A 22,874-nucleotide genomic window follows, 5' to 3' on the forward strand; every position below is an offset into this window, starting at 1 on the left:
AATGGAGTAGCTGTGCATATTCTAAATAATCCCTGAAAGGGCATCTGGGCAACTTTTTTTCCAGGGTTACACAGGTTGCCAGATTAAACATTATTAAAACAATACAATATTTAATTTTTTGTTATTTAAAAAACATGAAAAAATTTCTTAAGCCTTAAGGTATTTGAATTTTGGCTAAAAGTTTATACTTCTTTATAGTACGTACAGTTTAAACATCAAGCTTAATAAAGTTAATTAAATTCTTAGGCTGTGTCTTTTGAGGAAGCTGCTAAACCTGGAATTAAAATGCTTCAGTTTATTTTTCACTTCTCATATTAGCAAAATTTTTTAAAACGTATAATATGTAATATCAGTGAAAATGTAGGGAACCAGGTTTTATTGTACAGACTTAAGGCAGGTTTGACAATAGCTGTCAAAATTCTAAATGTCTGTATCTTCTGACCTAGCAGGCACGACCAGGAATCTCTCCCACAGAAATAGTAACTCAAGTTAGCAAAGATATACAAGGGTATTTGTTGTAGCATCGTTTGTTAGAGTAAAAGATTAGAAATAGCTGTATGTCCATCAGAAGAAGAAAGTTTAAATAAATTTTGGTTCATCCGTACAGCGGTAAACTATTTGATCATTAAAATGAATAAGATAGATCTACATGTACTGCATGGAAAAGATATCTGTGTTATATAATTATATTTTTTAAAGTGCAAAACAATATAGTGTAAGCTCATTTTTCTGTAAAACAAATGAACTGTTAACAGCACTCACTTCTAGAGCTTGGGAGGAGGAGTCAGTGTTCACTGTTTATACGGGTATGTGATAGATTGTATATTACAAGCTGGTATCACTTTTGTAATTTACAAACATATATAAAGTGTTTTTTAACGATGGCAGTTTCTCAGTAATCTATTAAATGTGATTCAGCTGTTTAAAAGTTCTGTAGATTAGGAGCCGTCCCTGTGGCCAAGTGGTTAAGTTTGCGCACTCTGCTTTGGCGGCCCAGGGTTTTGCCAGTTCGGATTCTAACCACACACCTGGCACACTGCACCTCAAGCCACGCTGAGGCAGCGTCCCACATAGCAGAGCCAGAAGGACCTACAACTAGGATATACAACTATGTACTGGGGGCTTTGGGAAGGAAAAAATAAAAAAAGATTGGCAATAGATGTTAGCTCAGGTGCCAATCTTTTTAAGAAACAATTGTATAGATTAGCTCTTTAAAACCAATTTTTTACTATTTGTGCAAGAGAGTATCTAAAAATACAAGACAAGATTCCCACCTTAGGCACTTCAGTTGTTGTTATATCTAAAGGGTTCGCTTCTAAAATTAGGTAGTCATACCTAAAGGAGGAGATTTACAATGTAGTCTTTGAGGTTGACAATTGGAGACTTGTTATTTACTATTTTTATCAGTTTGATGCTTTCTATTTAAATGTCCTCTGTAAACCTAGGTGGTAAAACCAGAAGATGATGATTTCCAGGATTTTCAAGATGCTTCTAAGTCAGGAACCCTGGATGACTCATTCTCTGATTTCCAAGAGTTGCCTGCTTCTTCAAAAACAAGTAGTTCCCAGCAAGGAACCAGGTAGAAAAGAACTGAATATAATTAACATTGTATGTAGTAATTGAGAAAGAGGTATCCACAATGAGAAGCCTCGGGATAAGTAAGAGAATTCAGATTCCTTACTCTCATGCTTTGCTTGATTATTTCATCTTTATTCTTAATTTTACTCTTCAAACTTCTCTCCCCTTTGTCCACCTTAAACTTCAGTTCCTACCGTTTCCTCCCAGTACACACCTGCTTGCCAGTATTTTTTTTTTGCCTGTGCTAAACTTGATTCGTTACAGCAAAGTGCACCTGTGTAGTGATGACTTCATATTCTTGTATTACATCCAGATCTTCAACTGTTGAAAAAGCTTTTTTAGGCAGGACGCATCATTTGATACTTTTGCAATAGAATGTCCTATTGATTTTCCACAGAAATCATAACTCAGAAATCTAAATTTGATTATTTATTCATGTCTTTCTTATGTTTAAGTTGAGATCACTGGCTTTTAGGCCTTCAGATTTCTGTTTGTTCACAGAGATAGTTGCATAAACATTTCTCTAATGTTTCCTGTACTATCTTAACTTTTAGGTACAGTAAACTGACTCAGTGTATTGTCAACACCTTTCCATCATTTCTTTAAAGTGTTTAGATACTTCTTCCACAGAAAACTTTGAGTAAGCAATATGAATGTCTTTGGTTCTTTTCAGAAGTTGTTTTTGTCAGGATACATATTCCATTTCTCTTATGTTCCTATTTGTGTAATTTCTTTCATCTTTTCCATTTTAACCCATGGATTCTCTCTTAGTCAACACTTCGTGCACATACGCTATAACAAGAACTAAGGCAGAGGCATTATAGAGAATTACAAATTAGAGAAAGAATTATTCTCCTGATTTTAAGAATACTTCAAACGCATGTAAATGACACGCAGAAGAAAAATACGAGGAGTGTGACCGTAAAGTTCTGGGATTTCCCAAGCCCGCTACACCAGCACACATATTATTAACCAGATGGACACATAGTAATATTTCTTTCTCAGATCTCTTTTTTTTAACAAAATTTATATTTTGCTATCTAGAACATATCAGAACAACCCAAGGCATTTCAGATTACCTGAGTGAAATTAAATTATTTGTTTTCCTCTCAAAGCTAAATAAAAATTTCTTAATCATCATTCCCTTCCTTGGTGAATCTTATCAGCATAGCCAGTCAACACGTCAGAAACACGTTATTTATTTTTGGCTCCCTCCTCTCTCCTTTACCACCATCAGCTGTCGGCTCTGCTTGGCGTGGAGAAAGGCCGTGTGTGATCTCGCTCCTCCCTGCTCTCTTGACTGTTGCCCTTTCCTCACAGCTTATGCTCTGTCCATGCCAAAATGACTCCAAACTGACTTTGCTCTTTCAAGCTTCTGGCCTCTTACATTCTGTTTTCTTCAATCTGAAAATCTCTCTATGTTATGTCTAGTTCCGTTTCCGAAATTGGTTTAGTATAGGAAGTTTTTATTAACCCCTCTCCACCAGCCCCACCTCCAAGTTAAGGGCCTCTGCCTTTCTACTGCCGTGGTACCTCATGAGTGTGTGCCCTGATTATAATTACTGGTTTACCTGACTGTTTCCGTCACTTGGCTGTAAGTACCTGAAGACGGTCTTTCATGTCTATAAATGTAGTACTTAGCCCAAGATACATAAGTAATAAAAGTTTGTTGGATAAATATATTGTAGTAGGAAGGTTGTAAACCGAATCTATCAAATTGGTGATTCATCCTCTGGGGAAGAACTCTCTCAGTATATGAAATTAAAATTTGGGCATAGAAAGTTTTAAGATGGTGTTGAGACCTGAGCTATATGGGGTGTTAGCAATTTTGTGTGGCATTATCTCCACATAATAGTTTACTTTCATAGACAGCCATGCTTTGCAGATTTTTCTTTTTTAGTTCTGACTTGACTACTTCCATAGCTTTCCTAGCATGAAAATATTTTGCTCATGTCTAAGAATCCACGCTCATTGTTTATTTATTCAGAAACCTTTATTTAGCATCTGCTATATGCCAGACCTTGGGGTAGGCACTAGACGTACAGAAGCAAAAAACACAGCTCCTGATCTAAAGAAGCTTAGTTTTATCTGGCTATTTGTATTACCTGATAAAACTCTCAGAATTGGTCCTTAAATGTGTGTGTGTGCATGTATGATGAATTCCCTAGTTTATGATAATCTGTATTCCATACTGTGAGTTTACATTAGAAGGATATTTGTTAAATCACAATGTGAATAGCTAAGCCTAGGTGAGACGACTTTGGGCAGTATTTTTAAGCAGAAAACGAGCGTTATTTGTCGGAGAAGATGAAAAGGCGAGTAAGGTGGTAGAAGTAGGCTGGAGCGGGAAGTAATGTTAGTCCGTGAAAAAATGACATTAGTTAAGGGCGGCACCAAGTGCAGGATGCCTTCTGATTTGTGATGTAATCTGTAAAGGGTTTTAGAAGTAAGAAGAGGCATGATGAAAGTGATTCTTGCTTCTGTGTGGGGGGTTAAATTCAGCTGCCGTGGTAATCCTGGTGTGAGATGATGAGAGGTACTCTGGGTTTAGAGTTATAGAATCTGAAAAGTGTGTATCTGAGAAATTGGTTGGACTTGGCATTGAACGGATGTCAAAGTCACAGGAGAGAGAGCACTTGAGCTGGCATGAAAGGGGATGTGGAAGACAGCAGCATCATTCATTTATCCATTCAGAAAATTCTCGCCTGTGCCGGGCACGTGGGAGGCTAGAGCAGTAAACAGAGCAGACGTGGGCACTGAGGATGGAATGGTTCAAGAAGGACTGAGGGATAGGGGTTTGAGTTGGTTTGTTGTATTTTGCTTTTTAAATGGGTGTCTTTAGCAGAGTGAGCACAGCTCATGAAGTGATTGTAAAACATAAATAGATTCACTAGAGAAAAAGTGAAATACTTTTTTAGGTGGCCAAATTCTCTAAAGTCTTATCTTTCAATAGATTGCAGGTTCTTAAACAATATACCTCTCTCACTGAGTACCTTTCATTAGTATTAAAGAGTGGAAATAACTGTTTTCACGTTTGGAACAGATAACTACTTTATATAACTGGCATAAACACTTTCATGGTGATTGCAGTTTTTTTTTAAATAATAAGTTTGGAGAAAGAACTGAAATGAATTATTCATTTGTGATATGCATAAAATTACAGTCTGAGTCATAGCTTTTTTTTAATGGAATTTTATTTTGTTGACAATCAGCAGTAGTTCATTACCCTGAAGATCCTCCTCCTTTTCCCCCCAATTCTGAAAATAGTTTTAAAACTAATATTCAGTTAAATGTCACGTTTAGTAGATTTTACCAATAGGCTTTAAAGGAAAGTTGGTGGGTCATGAAAAACAAATAGATCTTTCAACTCTGTGGTTTTTTTAAGACATTAATTACCTTTATTCTATGCCCCATTCTGTTCAATGAGTTTAATTATTTACGGAACTTTAAAAACTCCACCTATAATATATAGATGATGACCTATTTGGCGAGATCAAAAATGTAGCAGCTGTTTGGTAGTGATGTGAAATTATAACATTTAACAGCACTGAGTCCTAAAGCGCTGTGAACCCCCATTAGCATGCATGTGCAAGAGCTGGGGGTTTTACCTTGCTTGTAGGCCACTGATAAGAAGATTTAAATAACTGTGGAAAGATTTTTGCTCTAGGGCAAAGAATTAAATAGAAATCCATTTATATAACTTATGTGTGTGGTATTGAATGACACAAACTAGTGGTGGAATGTAGTCATTCATATGTAAAAGTTGTTCTTCTAGGGAGCTGCCTGGGTCTGATAAGAAAAAAAAAAGGCACTGCTTTTATAGTATGTGTTTAAGCCGTCCAAGAATTACCCACACAGATACTACTCATTACATTATTTTTCCATCCAGCAAGAAATGTGTCCACAGGCAAAAGTATCTTTATCTAATTTTGAAGTGATTGTTGTTTTGCTACGAAGATAGCTTCTGGAACCGCTGATGTGATCCTTGTAAAAATGCACATTGTATTAACTCTACTGCTGCTTATCAGATGTGTGAACTTCTGCCAGTAAGCAATGCAATATGATCAAAAGAAGAACCATTTACATCTTGGCTTGAACAACATTTCATAAATAGATTTTTATCTTAACTATTCCACCTCTGCATTCTGAACTCATTTTAGAGAATAATTTATATTATGGTTAACATCATTTACTTTACGTTATCGAGGATGCATATTTGGAGCAGTTCACTTTTGCAGTGTTATGGACCGTAAGTTCAGATGGCAGGAGGTCATCATTCTACAATAACCTATTTCCAATGCCATTCCGATTGCTTTTATGGTTTAAAGAGATGATTAGATGGTCATTGTGGATCTGACCCCTCTTCAAATAATCAAGAAAAGAATTATTACTTGGATATTGTTTCAATATACTTTTTTAAGAAAAAGGATGTTATTTTTAGTCATTTGTGGCATTTATATAGTTTCTAACTTTTAAAGCAGAGAGCCCTGAATTTTAACTAGGTACCTGTTGGCCATTTTAATTCTAAGCTCCAACTTGATGGTAAGGGAAGGATTCAGTGCTCTAGTCATTAGGAAATATTTCTTTTTCTCTTTTAGTGCCCCTTCTTTGTTGATGCCACTTCCAGGAGCTAAAGCATCAGCTTCCATGGATAAATACGCTGTGTTTAAAGGAATTTCAGCTGACAAGTCCGCTGAAAATAGTGTTCCATTTGGAGGTAAAAACAGTTTGTAAATTCATGAACCTGTGAATGTAAATCTTTGTTTTCAGTGGAGGCCTCCTATGGCAAATATGTAAAATGCATATAGCACATGTTGAGGATGTTTGGTTGGTGCGGTCTGCCTTACTACCTTGAGTTGTGCTCTCAAGGTTCCTAACCTTAACTGAGTATCTGTCTTTTCATCCTAGAGCCTGGTGATAAGTATAGTGCTTTCAGAGAACTCGAACAGACAGCAGAGAGTAAATCTTTAGGTAAGTTCTCGATTCCTTAAATGGATAAATTATTTAAATTTTTAATAAAAGAGACTTGATGGTTCTTTCAGTGACACTCCTGAGCATTATTTTATTGTGTCTATGAGGTTTGCGTGTGGCTCTGGAAATTCCAAGGAAGCAATATGTGGTTCAGTTATTGGAAATTATTTTCTGAAATTTAGGGCATACCCCAAATTGATGCAATTTCCTCTGAAGATAGTGCATTCCCATTCACTGGAAGCCTTGAAGCCAAGTTAGACTCCTGTAGCAAATGGAAGGCTGCGATTGCTTCTGGTTATTTTAACGTTCAACAAGGCTTAAACTGTGGGCAGCGAAGCAATCTGTGGACTCTGCAAAAGGCAGCAACCAGTCTTTCACTCTTCAAGATTTTCAAAATTGGCTATAATTTAATAAGATGAAGCAAGGGGTTTGTGTCCTATGTGGTTCCCATCTCTGATAGAAGGGCTTAAATAGAGTGGAAGGGAATACAGAATGATAATTTGAGAGCCATATATGTAAAGACAGAAAGTGATGTTTGTGGTTAAATCCTACTATAAACCTGATGTGTAGGGTTTAGATAGTTCATCCATCAAATATGTCCTTAAAAGCTTAACTGCACATGAAATTTGTATACTCTAATGAGGATTTCTTCCTGGGGACAGTAGCACATTCTACCTTTGTAGGCTAAATGCTCAAATTTGGAATGTGATAAAGTAGAAAATGTACTGCTTAAACATCTCTAAGGGAAAACCACCTCTTCTAAAAATAGCCAATCCCTCACAGCTTTTAGGTTCTAGAAATGTTTCCTTGTGTTTCATTCAAGCCTTTAGGATGTAATAACTGTTTCTTCCTCAGTGCCTGTTTTAGGCACTGGCAGTACGAAGATAAACCACAGGGGCCAGCCCGGTGGCACAGCAGTTAAATTCGCACATTCCGCTTCTCGGTGGCCCGGGGTTCACCGGTTCGGATCCCGGGTGTGCACATGGCACCACTTGGCAAAAGCCATGCTGTGGTAGGCGTCCCACATATAAAGTACAGGAAGATGGGCATGGATGTTAGCTCAGGGCCAGTCTTCCTCAACAAAAAGAGGAGGATTGGCAGTAGTTAGCCCAGGGCTAATCTTCCTCAAGGAAAAAAAAACAAAAACCCAGAGGAACTGTGGGCTTGTCAACTTGTCATTTACTCCTAGCAATCCATTCATCACCTCTTGGGCCAAGGCAAGTTAGGAGTAGAGAGCATGGTTTAATGTCAGGGTTCTTTGTGTAGTATGCTATTAATGATTGTATGATATGTATGTTATTCCTGGGAAAGACACTGGTGCCACCAAAATGTAATATGTCTTAGTCCTGCTTTTACAGTAGTTTATTAACAGAATCCCAGGTTGTTGTTGGCATTTTTGCCTACATGCTTTCATTCCTATCTTAACTATAACTCTAAGACCTTCCAAGTAGAGATGCCAACTTTGTTCATTTTAGGAGAATATTTTATTCTACTGTCAATAAAAATGCATTGGCTTGACTCCATCAAAGTACGTTAGTAACTTAGAATTTATGAAGAATCTTATAGTATTGTGTTCAGAGCTGTGGATTTCTTAGGTTACTAAATGACAGAGTTTAGTAATATTTCCTTTTTTTCTCCCCTTAAAGTTTAAACCATAAATTAGGGGAGGAAAATGTTCTGTATAGAGAAGTGACACTTCTTATTGAAGTTTTAGCAAAAAGTGATCTCTGTTGAAATGTTCTTAGGGCCTACAGAGTGGCAGTTAGAGAGGGGAACTTAGGAAGATTTGGAAGTTAACTGAAAGGCCACCCCTGGAGTCATATTCTTACTGTGCCTTCTGATATGTAAGCTTCCAATGACTGCAGCTGATGTATTTGCCCAAAAAGTTCCTTTGTTTTTGAACTTGCAAGTGCACCCATTTTTATTTCTTTTTAACCCTTTACCCAGCTTACATTTCTAATGGAAACATTTATAATTCACCAGTAAGTTTAATTTGCGGTGGTGATTTCTTTTTAAAAATAACAAAGCAAAACGTGTCAATTTCACAGCTATTTCAAAGCAGCACATCAAAAATCGAGGCTGTGACAAAATTGGCTGCTTATTACCTTTTCACTTACAGAAATGATACAGATCTTATCAGTGATATACTTGCCTAAAATTCTAGGGCGATTTTTTAAAGTTTTGTACTGCTTCTCCTGTCAGTTTGTGAAATTGACTTTAGTTTTATTAGTGAGTGGTATGTCTCAAAAACATAAAATACAGGATTCTGAATGCTGTTCCTCTGTTTCTAAGATTTCCCTAATATTAAATAAATTTCTCTGCGTTTAATTATGCTGGTGAATTAAGTATCTCCGATTAGGAGGAAGAATCAGCTTCCATTGTTTTTGTGCTTTTTTTATATGATATATCAAAGTATATATCATGTTACAAGCAAAATATATTTAAAGCCTGTATTATTTTAATTGTAAGAATTAAATTTTGGTTTTAAATACATTTTTATAGTTCATATACTTCTGTATCTTATTTTTAGGGAAAAATAGAATTTAAAAAGTGGATGAGGAAATTAAAGCTTGTATTTTAAGTTATAACTCCCCAGAAATGACACTCATATTTTTAAATAATAAGTGATTTTGGTATAGCTATATTTATACTTGGTTTATCTCTGGTTTTCATTACCTGGTATAACCTAGTGGATTTTGAGAAAGATCTTTGGACACCAGTAGAAAACTGAAATCATCTACATTCTAACCGTATACCTATGAATGATAACAGCACTGTGATAATAAAGAATAGAAACCCTATTAAGAACCATTGGTCCAAATTTTTTCAGTATCTTAACTGAGTCTTTAATTATTTATGAGATACATTAGTACCTATTTTCTCTAACCAAAAAATAATAATAATAAAAAATTCTGTCAGTAACACCATTCTCAGAGTAGTGCAATATAAACTAAACTTTAAATCCCATCTTTTGAAATTTTTAATAATAGAGTTGGTATTTATTCAGATCCCTTTGAATTTTAATAAATAACAATAAATGTTCATTGGTACAGCGAGATGGATGATTTCAAGAAAAGACCAACTACTCACAGATTTTTTTCTGTGAGCCTCATGTTGTTTGTTGGAGATAGTAGGGGGAGATGCTGCTTTAAGATGCTTTGCAAATAAGTAGATACCTTTTCAAAAATTTTCATCAAAGTTCCTTCAAATTAATGCCTCCATGTACTTGAGCAAGACCACATAGTATCTAATGTATGCTTCAAGTGCCAAGTTGACCAAAGGGTTGTGCATCCTACATGAATGCAGGATGCAGGATTCTTCATAATACTTCATTGGTACTGGTGATATTTTTTTCCTGGTTGATCACCGTGTGACACATTTTATCTCTAAAGAGCCACTGTTTTAACATGCCTCTCCTCAGGAACCACCAGCCCCTATGTCTTATTGTGTTGTATGCTTGGCTACGAGCCATAGCGGGAAAAAGTCCTGAGAGCACTACTTTGGCCAACTGAAGGATCTGGTACTAGGAGACATACACTAAAATGAGCAAATGAAGATGATGCTGTTAGACTGTCTCAGTGTGATTTTTATTTATTTCCATATCACTGGCCTTCCATATGGAAACCAATACATCGTTTCCAAAGGGACATTTGGTAAGGTTTAAACTGTGGTTAAATAATGTCAAGCCAGTGAGGGAAAAGTCTATAAAAGATGCTTGTAGTTTTATATGCTGTGCGTCATGTGGTTTTCAGCGCAGCATTCTTATTTATTTGACTGTGTTCTTTCAGGAGAAAACTTTGCAGAATTCAGATCTGCAGGAAGTGATGATGGTTTCACCGACTTTAAAACCGCCGATAGTGTATCACCACTAGAGCCACCAACGAAAGACAAAACGTTTCCAGCAGCCTTCCCCTCAGGAGCTCTCCAACAGAAACAGCAAACACACGTGAAAAACCCTCTGAACTTAGCAGACCTAGATATGTTTTCCTCGGTTAGTTATAGCAGCGAGAAACCGTTGTCTTTTTCACCTGCATTTAGTGCGTCCAAATCTGTTTCCACACGACCACAGCCAGCAGGATCTGCTGCACCCACGACAGTACTGGCGTCAACTAAAGCTTCGAGTTTAGCTGATGATTTTGGAGAATTCAACCTTTTTGGGGAATATTCTAGTCCAGTGTCTGTTGGGGAGCAGGATGACTTTGCAGATTTTATGGCTTTCAGTAATAGCTCTATTTCATGTGAGCAAAAGGCAGATGACAAATATGACGCCCTTAAAGAGGAAGCCGGTCCTGTTCCTCTAACCAGCAGCTCAAGCAGCACAGTGAAGAGTGGACAAAACTCAGCTGTTGCGTCTACCAAATATGATGTCTTCAAACAACTTTCTCTGGAAGGATCTGGACTAGGTGTTGAAGAACTGAAAGATAGCACTCCTTCAGGAAAAAGTGACGATGATTTTGCTGACTTCCACTCCAGTAAATTTTCTTCCATGAGCTCGGATAAATCCCTGGGAGAGAAAGCAGTGGCTTTCAGACACACCAAAGAAGACTCTGCTTCGGTGAAATCCTTGGATCTCCCTTCCATTGGTGGCAGCAGCGTTGGCAAGGAGGACTCTGAAGATGCACTCTCTGTTCAGTTTGACATGAAACTGGCTGATGTGGGAGGAGATCTTAAGCATGTCATGTCTGATAGCTCTTTGGATTTACCAACAGTTAGTGGCCAGCATCCTCCTGCTGCAGGTGAGGAATTGGTGAGATTGCTCTGGTGATGTAGATTTCAAAAGTGGTTCTCTGGGTATCAGTTTACAGAGGAGTAAGGCTCTGGCTCTTAACCTTTATGAATTTCTAATAATTAACCTCTTCGTTGCCAGTCTCCCTAAAGCAGTGTTAAATTTGATTCTGTGGATACTTGGATATATGGATACCATGAATACTATGGAACTTAGATTAGAGAGCTGAAATATTTTTACTTTTGAAATCTAACACCAAGCTGGTGTTGGAGGCACGTAAAAATCCACTGCTAAAGGAACCCCACATTGCCAGAAATTTTATGAAGACTTTTGCAGTGTCAGTACTGTTCCTCCATTTCTGTGAGTGAGGTCAACGTTTCCCTCTCCTTTTTCTTCTCTTGGGTGTATTTGGCAGTAGCCAGTATAGTATTTTGTTTGGATTACAGAAACTGACTCTTATTAGGCCAAGAAGGTGAAAAGTCTAGCCAGTTTTACTGCAGTTTGCCACGTCCCTGCAAGAGAAGAGGGAAAGAGCTTGTACATGCATGTCCTGTATCCAGGGTTTGGCAAGGAGCAGGGCATGAGTTGTTGGTGGAATCAGGTACGCTTTTCAGTGTTAACTCTCTTACCGGAAGTATTAAATTGTAGCAAATCTGTAAATGGTAGAATAAGGTAGTTACTAACTTTCTCGTAAAATGTTTGAAAACATGTTATGAGGGGGCCCTCTTTAAATTCCGTATGGATTTATATGTAGCAGTTTATTCTCTAGTCCAACTTCCTATCATAAAAACTAGATTCCTAAGTGTCCTAGTTTTTATTTTGTTTTGTCCTTTGATACGTACATAGAAAGATAAACCTATTTTGTGGCCTTTAATAAGAAATATCTCAGTATTACTGTATTACTCTAGAAAATGTGTTATGTATATGAAGGGTTTGTTGTTGTCTTCTAACTAGAGAGGGACACGTAAGACACTTCCAAGTTTACAGATTCAGGCAGAAATTGTAAAGTGGTACGGCTTTTGTGTATATCAAGTTGGTAAGTCCGAAAACAAATTTGCATTCATCCTTTGGCTATTGAAATGTTGGAGGTCTTCTTAAACAGGGTGCTGAATCAGGAGCTAGTTCTCGGAGTCTGTCCGTGTCCCCGTTGCCACTTGCTGAGGCGTTCTCCAAGTGCAGTGGGCTGTCTGCAGAGCTCCGCATGCCCCGGCTACTTCCTTTTTTTGTACTTTTCCTCAGATGTTTTCCTATTTTTTTGCTGCTGTTTGTTTAATAGAGTCATTTTGTTTCTCCTTTTTGTATGAGCTACTTGAGCCAGAGCAGTTGGTTGCAATGTGCTCCGTTTTCTGAACAACAATATTTGATTTTTATTTAAAAATCTCATAACATGTATACTAGCCTTTTGGACTCTGAAGTTACTAATTAGAAACTATTTTTCTGAAAGTGAATCTATATTCTTTCACAGTGCCAAGCTAGATGTCTTTATGAGATGAGTCTAATCCAGGTTTGGGGTGTCTTTCTTTTCCGTGTTATTTGGGGAGGGGAGGCTGGGTTTTGACCGAGCTTGTTCTGATTGACCTGTTAAGATAATCCTGTGTGCTCGTCTTCTTTTATGTATTTTTGGAACACTCGCAGCTTGGAATCTCATGTTCAAGCTGAGTCTCTTCAGTTTGAGGATGTGCTTAACAGCAGGTTGTGTCCTCCTGTGGGTCTGTCAACCTGTGGGAAAGGAGCAGTATCCCTTTAGAGCGGTTGGTAAAGGGGGTTGCCGTCTGGCTTGTGAGCTCCACTGTTGGGCAAACCTGCGGCAGAAATGCATTGTCGAGGATAAATGGCAGGGACTGCTCAGTGCAGTGTGGCTTTCCTTTATCCTCATGGTGACCACAGTATCTTTTGCTCTCTTAGTTTGAGGGTTAAAGGTACTTCTTGTTGGAGAAGTAAGAAATGAGCTGACGAAGAGAGAAGAAAACCTGGTAGACTGCTGTCTCTGGACCTTAATCTTGTTTAGAAACCCTAACTTAACTCTGAAGGGGATACTGTCTCTTTTAACTCTTGCTATAATTATTTGTATGGAAGGTAGATAATACTAATAACGTTGCCTGATTTCTCTGCATATTATTACATTTAACCCTTTGAGCCCTTGCTGCGTATAATTTCAACTAGGCCGCTTTTGTCCCCTCACTAAATTTAGTCTAGCCGGCACAGAAGCATCTTGATGTGCACTCATTGAGATCATCTGGTTTTGTTGGCAGCAAGAGCTTGCCCTCATTTGTGACACTCTCAAAGGGTTAGCACGACTTCTGTAGCTACCTGCCTACCTGTAAAGTAGCTCTTCTTGACATTGAAAATCTTTGTATTTTAATCAGCGCCTTATTATTATTTTCTTTTGGCTGCTTTTCTGATGTCTTTTTTTCAATTTAGACATTTTCTGTGTGAATGTGCCTTTTCGAACTTGCTTTGGTATATTCCTCTGCAAATACTGATCTGCATGCTTATTCTGATGACTTCTTTTCCAGCTCTTCTGTACCACTCTCTTTTGTGATCTGTAAGTCCTATGTTAATAAATAATTCTTTGGCATATTTTGAAAGTGTGGGGATGTGTGTAATTTGTGCTTTTTCATGGTTAGACCAAAGAAACACTTGGTCCCTGTCAACTTTCAAGCAGTTAGTGTCTCCTGTGATGAGAGAGTTTTTCCCTTTTGTTTATTTCGTTTTCTCAAACGCCTTTTTCCTAAGAAATTACTGGTACATTTTAGCCTCTTCCCCTTATAATTCCATTGGTATAATTTTTTAACATGGTACTAGATTAAAATATAAATGTTTAAAAAAGTAAGTGTAAACCTTACACTACTTTATGTAATAGAAAATTTACTCCTTTCTTGGTGAAGAAACTGAGTAGAATTATTATTTTTTTTTTTTGAGGAAGATTAGCCCTGAGCTAATATCTGCCGACAATCCTCCTCTTTTTGCTGAGGAAGCCTGGCCCTGAGCTAACATCCGTGCCCATCTTCCTCTACTTTATATGTGGGACGCCTGCCATAGCATGGCTTGATGAGCATGGCCATGTCTGCACCTGGGATCCGAACCGGTGAACCCCGGGCCGCCGAAGCGGAACGTGGGAACTTAACCGCTGCACCACCGGGCTGGCCCGCCTGAGTAGATTTTATTGCTCAGTAAACATCGTAGAGTCTGTCTCCACTAGGAGTTACACTGTGAAGTGAGGGGAAGACCTAAGAGTTGAGTCTTGGAAAAAGAGGGACCTCTGTTAATAACTAGATATCTATAAACTTAACTTAAAATAAGTCATCAAATGGTATTGAGATGGACTTCTGAGCACAGTACTGTAAACTGAATTTAAATTGATAATCTCTGTAATGGAAAGCGTTCAGTGTTAGTACCAGGAAGTCTTCAGGATTGATTTGATTTGAGTTTGCAGTTGGGCACTCCATCCTCTAAATGTAGAGCATGTTATCTTTCCAGCTTCAGAATGTATTATGAAGCCACCCTTGGTCTTTTTTCACTTAGTCCTTAGAGCAAGTTCTTAAAACAACTTTAGGGGATATCTCAGACAAAGTAAACTTTAAGCCATTTTCATTTTTAAGAAAACAATTCTAAAAAGACCCACAAAAGTTAGCAACAAGAGTAGGCCAAATTTGGAAAATATTTTTTCCATTTTAGAGTATAATAATAGCAAAAAGCCTTGGGAATACTGTTGTTTTTCAGATCAGAAACCCAAGACCAATAAAAACCTTGGAAAAAAGGGTTGTTTCCATGGTTTAATTTTTTTCTTATATTTTGAGGCTTTAGTTGTTTGTTCTTTTTTAAAATTTGAGGCAGAAAGGAAATTAAACCATTGGGGATGAGGATTTTGAATAGGATTCCTGAGAAATCATGGTATCTGAAGTATGACATTTGAGAAAGAAAAAAGTTGCGTATTGTAGTTTAGATTAACTCCAAGAAAAGCAAGGTCTGCCATTCAAAATACCATGTTTTCCAGAGCATTCTGCTTTAGAAAGTTGAGTAACACTTGGTTTCAAAAACCTTATGTAAATATATTACGTTTTGATTATGATGTGTGCTGCTGACTAATTTGGAAGAAGATCTTGGTGTAGCCTGCATCTAGTGCTAATACCAGCTGCCCTTTATTTGGGATTTTCTAGTGCCATGTAGAAGACCTGTCTTATCGTGGCTTTGGCTAAGGAGTTCCTTTGTCAATGGGATAATCTGATGCTAGGTTGTCCCTCTAGGACTGCATTATTTTAACTCCTTTATGCATTTATCTGAGCAGGCTGCAGAAAATGTGTGTAATGTGTAAAATAACTGTGTGTAAAACATAATCACATTCACAAATTGAGCAATTAATGTTTCCATAGTAACATTACTTTTTAGGAAATTTTAAGAGTAGTATAAACTTGCAATAAAGACTTGAAGAACTCTATGCTATATGTTCAAACAAACAAAAAATATCATGTTTTGTTTACCCCGATGCCAAGTAAAATAAGATATGGTTAGGTCTTAACTTTTATTTATTTATTTATTTATTTTTGAGGAAGATTAGCCCTGAGCTAACATCTGCTGCCGATCCTCCTCTTTTTGGCTGAGGAAGACTGGCCCTGAGCTAACATCTGTGCCCATTTTCCTCTACTTTATATGGGGGATGCCTGCCACAGCATGGCTTGACAAGGTCCACACCTGGGATCGAAACCAGCAAACCCGGGCCCGCCAAAGTGGAACGTGCAAACTTAACCACTGCATCACTAGGCTGGCCCCATGATCTTAACTTTATACATCAGTGCCTGAGAAATTAGACAAATGTATTTATATTCTACAATCACTCTATTGTTCACATTAAAATCCCTGCTGATTTTTAAAAGTAGCAAAGGAACCTGAAGGGGACCCCGGCAATATCAAAGAAGCTGGGCTGAATCGCAAAATAGCACAAAGAATCAAATTATTTTATTTTTAAAGAGCTGCTTCTGGCCTCGTTTTTCCATCAGTTGAATACTTTTGATAAGTTGGTTGTTCTGGAAAATGTTGGCCCAATAGCTTTGAAAGTACGATAGGATCATATGCATAGGAGGGTCACCTGGGTGCTGCCCTCTCCCTTGCATGGCCAAAGGGCCCCAATTGTAATGCCGTCTGTACTCATTTGATGTTTTTTTGATGAGATTTTTTTTTTTTTAAGATTTTATTTTTTTCCTTTTTCTTCCCAAAGTCCCCCGGTACATAGTTGTACATCTTTAGTTGTGGATCCTTCTAGTTGTGGCATGTGGGACGCCGCGTCAGCATGGCCTGATGAGTGGTGCCATGTCCATGCCCAGGATCTGAACCAGCGAAACCCTGGGCCACCAAAGGGGAGCCCGTGAACTTAACCACTCAGCCACGAGGTTGGCCCCCTTGATGAGATTTTTAGTGATGACCACGAACAGTCCCACTGTGACTCCTGACACCATTCCCCAGCCTTCCAGCCTCCTGTGATTTAAAATATGCACAGGATTGCCACTTTTCTTTATTGAACTTAAAGCACTGACACAGAAACAGAAACCTGAAGGTGCTTGCACGTAGCGTGGATATTATTTAAACCCCAGATTTATATGAGTCAGTGCAAATGAAGAATGGGAGGTTTCTATACAGATTAGAAAACACTGGAAGACAATTATACAGCAGCATTTTATAGCCTGTCATACTTACACCGTGATCACTTTCATTCCTGTTTTCTTCCCCAACGCCTGTGAGCATGTTTGAGACTTACAGGACACAGTCAGACCAGGTTTTATAGTTAATAGAGAATGTGAATATGACTGATCTCAGAAGGTAGAATAGGGCCAGGGGTGGAAAGAAGTTGAAATGTATAAATATTTCATGGTTTCCTTTGGTAAATGAAGTTTGGATTAAATCAGTATTGGGAATTAAAAGATATTTCTTCCCTAGTCCACTGAACAGTTTTATTGCTATGTGAAACACTAAGGGCATAGTGGAATTTGTACATATATCTCCTTTCTTCTTTTTTTGAACCCCTTTCTCAAAAGCCAGTAACTCTTAATCACTTGGGCATATGCTTACAGCTTTAGAAAGTGTCCATGGGAATCCCTATGGCCTACTGTGTCCTGTAGTGGCAGCTCACATTCTTTGTTCCAAGAAGTACCTTGTTTTTGTGTACAACATCCGTTCAGAAGGGATTTGAATAGAGGTTATGGAAAAGACTGATAGGGTTACTTGCCAGCATAAGCAAGAAATCCATGTCTTGATTTGAGATCAACGTTGGAAAGCAGATTGTGTAGTTTATTCCTTTGGCCTTTGTATAGGACATTCCTGGTTGCAAACAAATACATGTATTAAAGCACACAATTTGGTGTATTATCTGTGTGCAATTGCAGTTCAGCCTAGCACAGCCTAAGAGCTCTCCAATAGAACTGAAAATACAGTAGCGATTCTCTATTCATTTTATTACATCTATTCTGTTTTCTTTTTCCTTTCTCTCTTGCAATTTTCAGAATTCAGCTATCAAATTGAAAACCCATCTATAGTAACTTCAGTGATTGCAAAATAAAATGTGGGTTATTCCATATTATTCTTCCAGACAGGGCTTCCATCACTTATGTTGTAAGTCTTACAGAATCTTTAATATTTTTAAGATCATCATACAATAATACATAAAATTTGACTGCTTAGAAAATGTGGAACCGTTAACGTGGGAAATGAGGAATTTTCTTGGTTTAACATACCCTCAGTGAATTGATTTATCACACATTTTTTTTTTAGAAAATGGTTTAATATTCACCATGCCAGGAAATGCTACTCTACTTTTATATTGTTTGTAAGTGCTAAGGTTTAGGAATACAGTGTCCTCACAGTCCTTATGTAATATCAGTTTCACTACTTATGTGTTCAAATGAATTGCACTTTACTAAGTTATTTTTTTACATTATACTAGCCAATAAATAAGCAAAAGTAAAATTTAAAAATCAACCTTGAGGCTTGATTTTAGTATATCCTGTAGAATTTACTCTTCATTATTTTTTTAAGTATAAAATATTTCATTTTAAGTCTTTCATGTGGGTTTTTAGTCTTTCATTTGGTCATTTCTGTAAGTTGCTCCAGAAGGCGCAGTGTTAGGCTTATCATTTTTAATGAGAAGATTTGTTGAAGACTTGTAGTGTTAGAAAACTACTTACAAGCTCTTCAGCTAGGGTAATCCCTTATTCTTATCACGCCTTTTACCTGATTATATTGTAGTCATTTCTGTTTTTTTTTTTAAAAAAAACCTTATTTTTTCTTGTTGCATAATTACACATAAGGGTCTTTTTTTAATTACCATAGCAACTTGGTTGTGATGTTTGAACTACAGCTTTTCATTAAATGTATCTTTGGTGTCCAGGAAAATTGCTCCCCTTTTAGTAGATGAGATTCTGGGAGCAGTTCACAGTATAGCTGCCCCAAAGAGCTTTCTGGTGGAGTCTAGTAATAGAACTATCTGTATGGCGAGAGCTTCTTCTGAATGTGCCCCTTGAAGGCTAGGCTTGTGTTTACCTGCATCATCCTGATTGGGTTTCACTTCATTTGAGTCAGGGCACCTTCTGATCCCTTAAAGTAGGGAAAGCAAACCACTGCAGCCAGAAACTAAGAAAGCATTTGCCTCCAGTCTGGTTTTATTCATTCTAAACTACGCATTTTTCACCTGAATTTTTTTTTCCTCCTGTTTAATAAGCTGGATTTGAAGGGGGTACCATTTGCCCTACAGAACTTAAAAGTATACTGTTGTTCTGTGAAATTTATCTACTTTTTGCTAGTTGGCCTTTTTATACCAATCGAGGGTTTTCCATTTTTACTATTAATTTGGTACCCTTTTCCTCATAGGGTTGAAATAGAGAGAGATTTGGGATACCCTGTGTATGGAAATGGCAGGAGTCCCTTAACTCTCATAAATTATGCAGTATTGCTGTGAAAGAAAGACAGAATGACCCAGTGTTGGTTTACCCACTGACTTAGTTATGAAAATCTGGATCACAAAACTTTTGAGCATTTTCCTTGTAAATCATGTTTGTGGTTGTCCAAGATGGAGTCTTGCATTTGGCCTTCTTGCCTCTTCTACAATGAGTAAAATGAAACTAAACACGTCAGCCAGCCTGAACGGACAGCACTGCTGAAAAGGTGGCTTCTTCACGCCAGCGTTATTCATCCTCAGCTGGTTTTGCTTTTTGAAAATGGGCAAGAAATGTTCCATAAGAAGACCACTAAAATGACGAGTTGACTTTTCATTTTTACTTGGAAATTATTCCATTTTAGGCCCTAAAACACCGACTAAATATCCAATTGAAGCTGGTGGCAGATATGCTGTACAAATAATTGCTGTTGTGTGTTGCTCACCAGGCACCAAGCCGGGCCCTTTACGCACGCACGATATCAGTTAATCATCACAGCCCAGCCCTCCCAAGCACGTGGTCTCCTTCATTTTACTGATAAGCAAACCTAGGTGAAGAAATGTGAAGTAACTTCTCTGGTGTCACACAAGTAGTAGGTGGCAGAGCTGGGACTTGAACCTGGGCTGTCTAAATCAAAAACCTAGATTCTTTCTGCTCTTTTATGCCACCTCTTGAATTACTGAAACATATATTAAGAATGTAAAGTCTTCTGCCCAAACATTTCTTTTTTTGTTCTTTCTTTTTTTCTTTTTTTTTTAATGAGGGGTTGATACATAGTTGAAGGCAAAACAGGAGCCCAAAAGGACCCAGACTTTTGATTCTGTTTTTTAGGGGCTAAAATAGGTTAGATTGATTTTTCTTTCCTCATACTCCATCACAGCAATATGACGTCCTTATTGACCAAAATAACGACTAGGTAAGTAACTGCTTAATTAAAATCTCATATTTGGCCTTGCCTGAGGCAGAAACTCCTTATGACTGATTAAATGTTAGGTGACATTATTTTTACTTACTTTTGAGAAACTGTCAATTTTTAGTTAGTCATGTACATTTCATATGACAATGTTTTAAAGGAACATTTTCCAATAAAGTTAAGATGAAAGAGACATGTTTTAGGCAGAGAGTATTGTAAGTACATTTTAAAGTTTATAAGTGAACAGACAATTTATTAAATGACCCTATTCTTAAACAGTGTATACATTGGTAGGTGAATCTCCTATGTTTTTTTAGTAATTTTTATATCCAAAGAAAATGGCTCTTTGTAACTAAATATAAATGCCAACTCAAGGCTAATGTGGGTTTTTAAAGATCAGATTTTACAGCCCAACTCCTTTAATTTTAGTACAAGCTCTAAAGTTAGTTAACTTCAACCATAGCATAAAACTAATCAAGTATGCTAGACATTTTGCTTCAGACTTTAGGGCATTTAGCCTAAATCGTGAGCTTGCCTCTAATTGTGGGGTCTTATTTCCCTTTCAGATATAGAGGACTTAAAATATGCTGCTTTTGGAACCTACAGTAGCAATTTTTCAGTGAGCACACTTACGAGCTATGACTGGTCAGACAGGGACGATGCGTCTCAGGGCAGAAAACTCTCTCCATTTGTCCTCTCAGCAGGAAGCGGATCCTCCTCGGCGGCCTCAGTTCTTCAAAAGAAAGAGCCTTCATTTGGCAGTTCCGAAAACATCACCATGACATCTCTCTGCAAAGTCCCAACCTTCGCAAGTGAAGATGCCCTTCCGGAGACTGCCTTCCCAGCTTTTGCCAGTTTTAAAGATGTCATTCCTCAGACCAGTGAGCAAAAGGAATATGAAAGTGGGGACTACAAAGATTTCACAAGACAGGACCTGCCCACAGCTGAACGGAGCCAGGAGGCTACGTGTCCAAGCCCAGCTTCCAGCGGTGCTTCTCATGACACCCCCAAAGAATGTTCAGATGACTTTGGAGAGTTTCAGAGCGAAAAGCCTAAAATCAGCAAATTTGACTTTTTAGTGGCCAATTCCCAAAGCAAAATGAAATCCAGTGAAGAAATGATCAGAAGTGAGCTGGCAACCTTTGACCTTTCTGTTCAAGGTGAGTCGATTTCACCATAGATTTTGCTGTTGTGGTTTCTTCTACAGAGGTGTTAGGTGTTCTTTCTTAGAATAAAAAGTTGGTCCCTGGTTTATCAGGAAATAGAGTTTCTGCTGTTTGAAATCAGAGTCTATTACAGATAGCTATAAAAAAGGTTTCCCTGAGACTGACCCGAAGTCAAACCAGTATCCCTCAGATAGCTGCTTTTTGGGCTAAAAATAAGCATAGTGCAGAGTCCGAGGTTCATTAGCTCGTTTGGTTAGAGGTGTGCTGTGGTAAAGAGCAGAGAAATGGATTTGATCCACTAGTGGGCAAGTTGGCTCTGCTCTTGTCCCTGGTTACTGACTGTATCTTTTCATCCAGAGGCTGCGGTGTGGTAGCTGTGGATCTGAATCCAGTCTGCAGACCTGTTTTGATCGACCCATACAGAAAGTTTTTCAATGGGTGAAGCAATTGCCAGTACATAAAAATGATGAGATTTTACAATCTGGGTCTCTGGATCTTCTTGAAAAGTCATACTAGCTGGCAATACTGTGCTGTCTCCCCACCCTTGACAGTCAGCTGGAGCTACATAGCAGTGCCCTCTCTAATAGACGGGGTGTGCTGTCCCCAGTGCCACAGTCCCCACCGCCCCCCATTTCCAACTGTCCTACTTCACTCTTTGCTCTCTGAAGGCATTTGAGTTCACCCCTTTTGCTTTAATCCCTCCTTGACAGAAGGGCCCATTGATTTCCCTTAGATGGAGAGAGTATGTCAGAGCTTGTTGCAAATCCATAACGAATGCTTGGAAAAGCAACACAACTCTTATGCACTCATATTTAGAAAGACACTTTAGTCCTCCAGGCTCCAAGGCTCCAATGATTCTGCACTTAGATTTGTGGAAGAATTGTAATGATCAGAGAAGAATAATGGAGAAAAGTAAAGGCAGGGAAACCAAGCCAGAGAGCAGTTGAAAGGATTCAGCATGCAGCTTGCCAGACAGAATGAGCGAGGACTGAGTTTCTGAATGCCTCATGACATGAGCATCTCAAGAACAGGGCCGTGTTAGCAAGGACGAGCCTCTGCTTGAACTAAACTGAGTAATCAGAACCTTTGACTGTGCCATCCACTTCTCCTAGGGTCTCACAAGAGGAGTTTGAGCCTTGGTGATAAAGAAATAAGCCGTTCTTCTCCTTCTCCGGCTTTGGAGCAGCCCTTCAGAGACCGTTCCAACACTCTGAGTGAGAAGCCCGCTCTGCCTGTCATCCGTGACAAGTACAAAGATCTGACAGGAGAGGTGGAGGTGAGCCGGATAGTTCTCCACAGTGTGGGAGTCGGGGGCGGGGCAGGAAAAGGAGCAGCGGAGCACTGAGGGCCCAGGAAAAAACGCTTTCAGCTTTCCCATGGGGAAGCGACGGGCCGCACGTCACACGGCCCCAGACATAGAATATGTAATTAAAGTGAAAGATTGGTGACGTTAGCCCTGTATGAAAATAACTCCCAGGTGTGGCATCCACTGAAAGTGGTCAGTGACCCTAAAACTGAAGTCATTCATGGGACTTCACAGGGAGGGCAGTGTTTAAGGGAATTCCTTCTGAGCACTTAGACTTTCTCCTCTTAGTGAA

At 38.4% G+C, this 22,874-nt stretch overlaps 1 protein-coding gene across 11 annotated transcripts in view; it reads left to right on the top strand.

The window, feature by feature from the left end:
• SYNRG (synergin gamma) overlaps positions 1–22,874 on the top strand; it is an 84,288-nt gene that overhangs the window by 41,340 nt on the left and 20,074 nt on the right. For 8 of the 11 annotated variants that reach the window (XM_046675214.1, XM_046675219.1, XM_046675216.1 and 5 more), the window contains 6 exons: positions 1,446–1,579; positions 6,177–6,295; positions 6,487–6,549; positions 10,338–11,285; positions 20,677–21,270; positions 22,389–22,552. In XM_046675214.1, the coding sequence (XP_046531170.1) occupies positions 1,446–1,579; positions 6,177–6,295; positions 6,487–6,549; positions 10,338–11,285; positions 20,677–21,270; positions 22,389–22,552 (2,022 nt within the window). The remainder of the gene's footprint in view (positions 1–1,445; positions 1,580–6,176; positions 6,296–6,486; positions 6,550–10,337; positions 11,286–20,676; positions 21,271–22,388; positions 22,553–22,874) is intronic. The other 3 variants (XM_046675220.1, XM_046675222.1, XM_046675221.1) reach the window with 2 other exon arrangements.

Source organism: Equus quagga, chromosome 11 (genome assembly GCF_021613505.1).
Source record: "Equus quagga isolate Etosha38 chromosome 11, UCLA_HA_Equagga_1.0, whole genome shotgun sequence".
Classification (NCBI taxonomy): domain Eukaryota; kingdom Metazoa; phylum Chordata; class Mammalia; order Perissodactyla; family Equidae; genus Equus; species Equus quagga.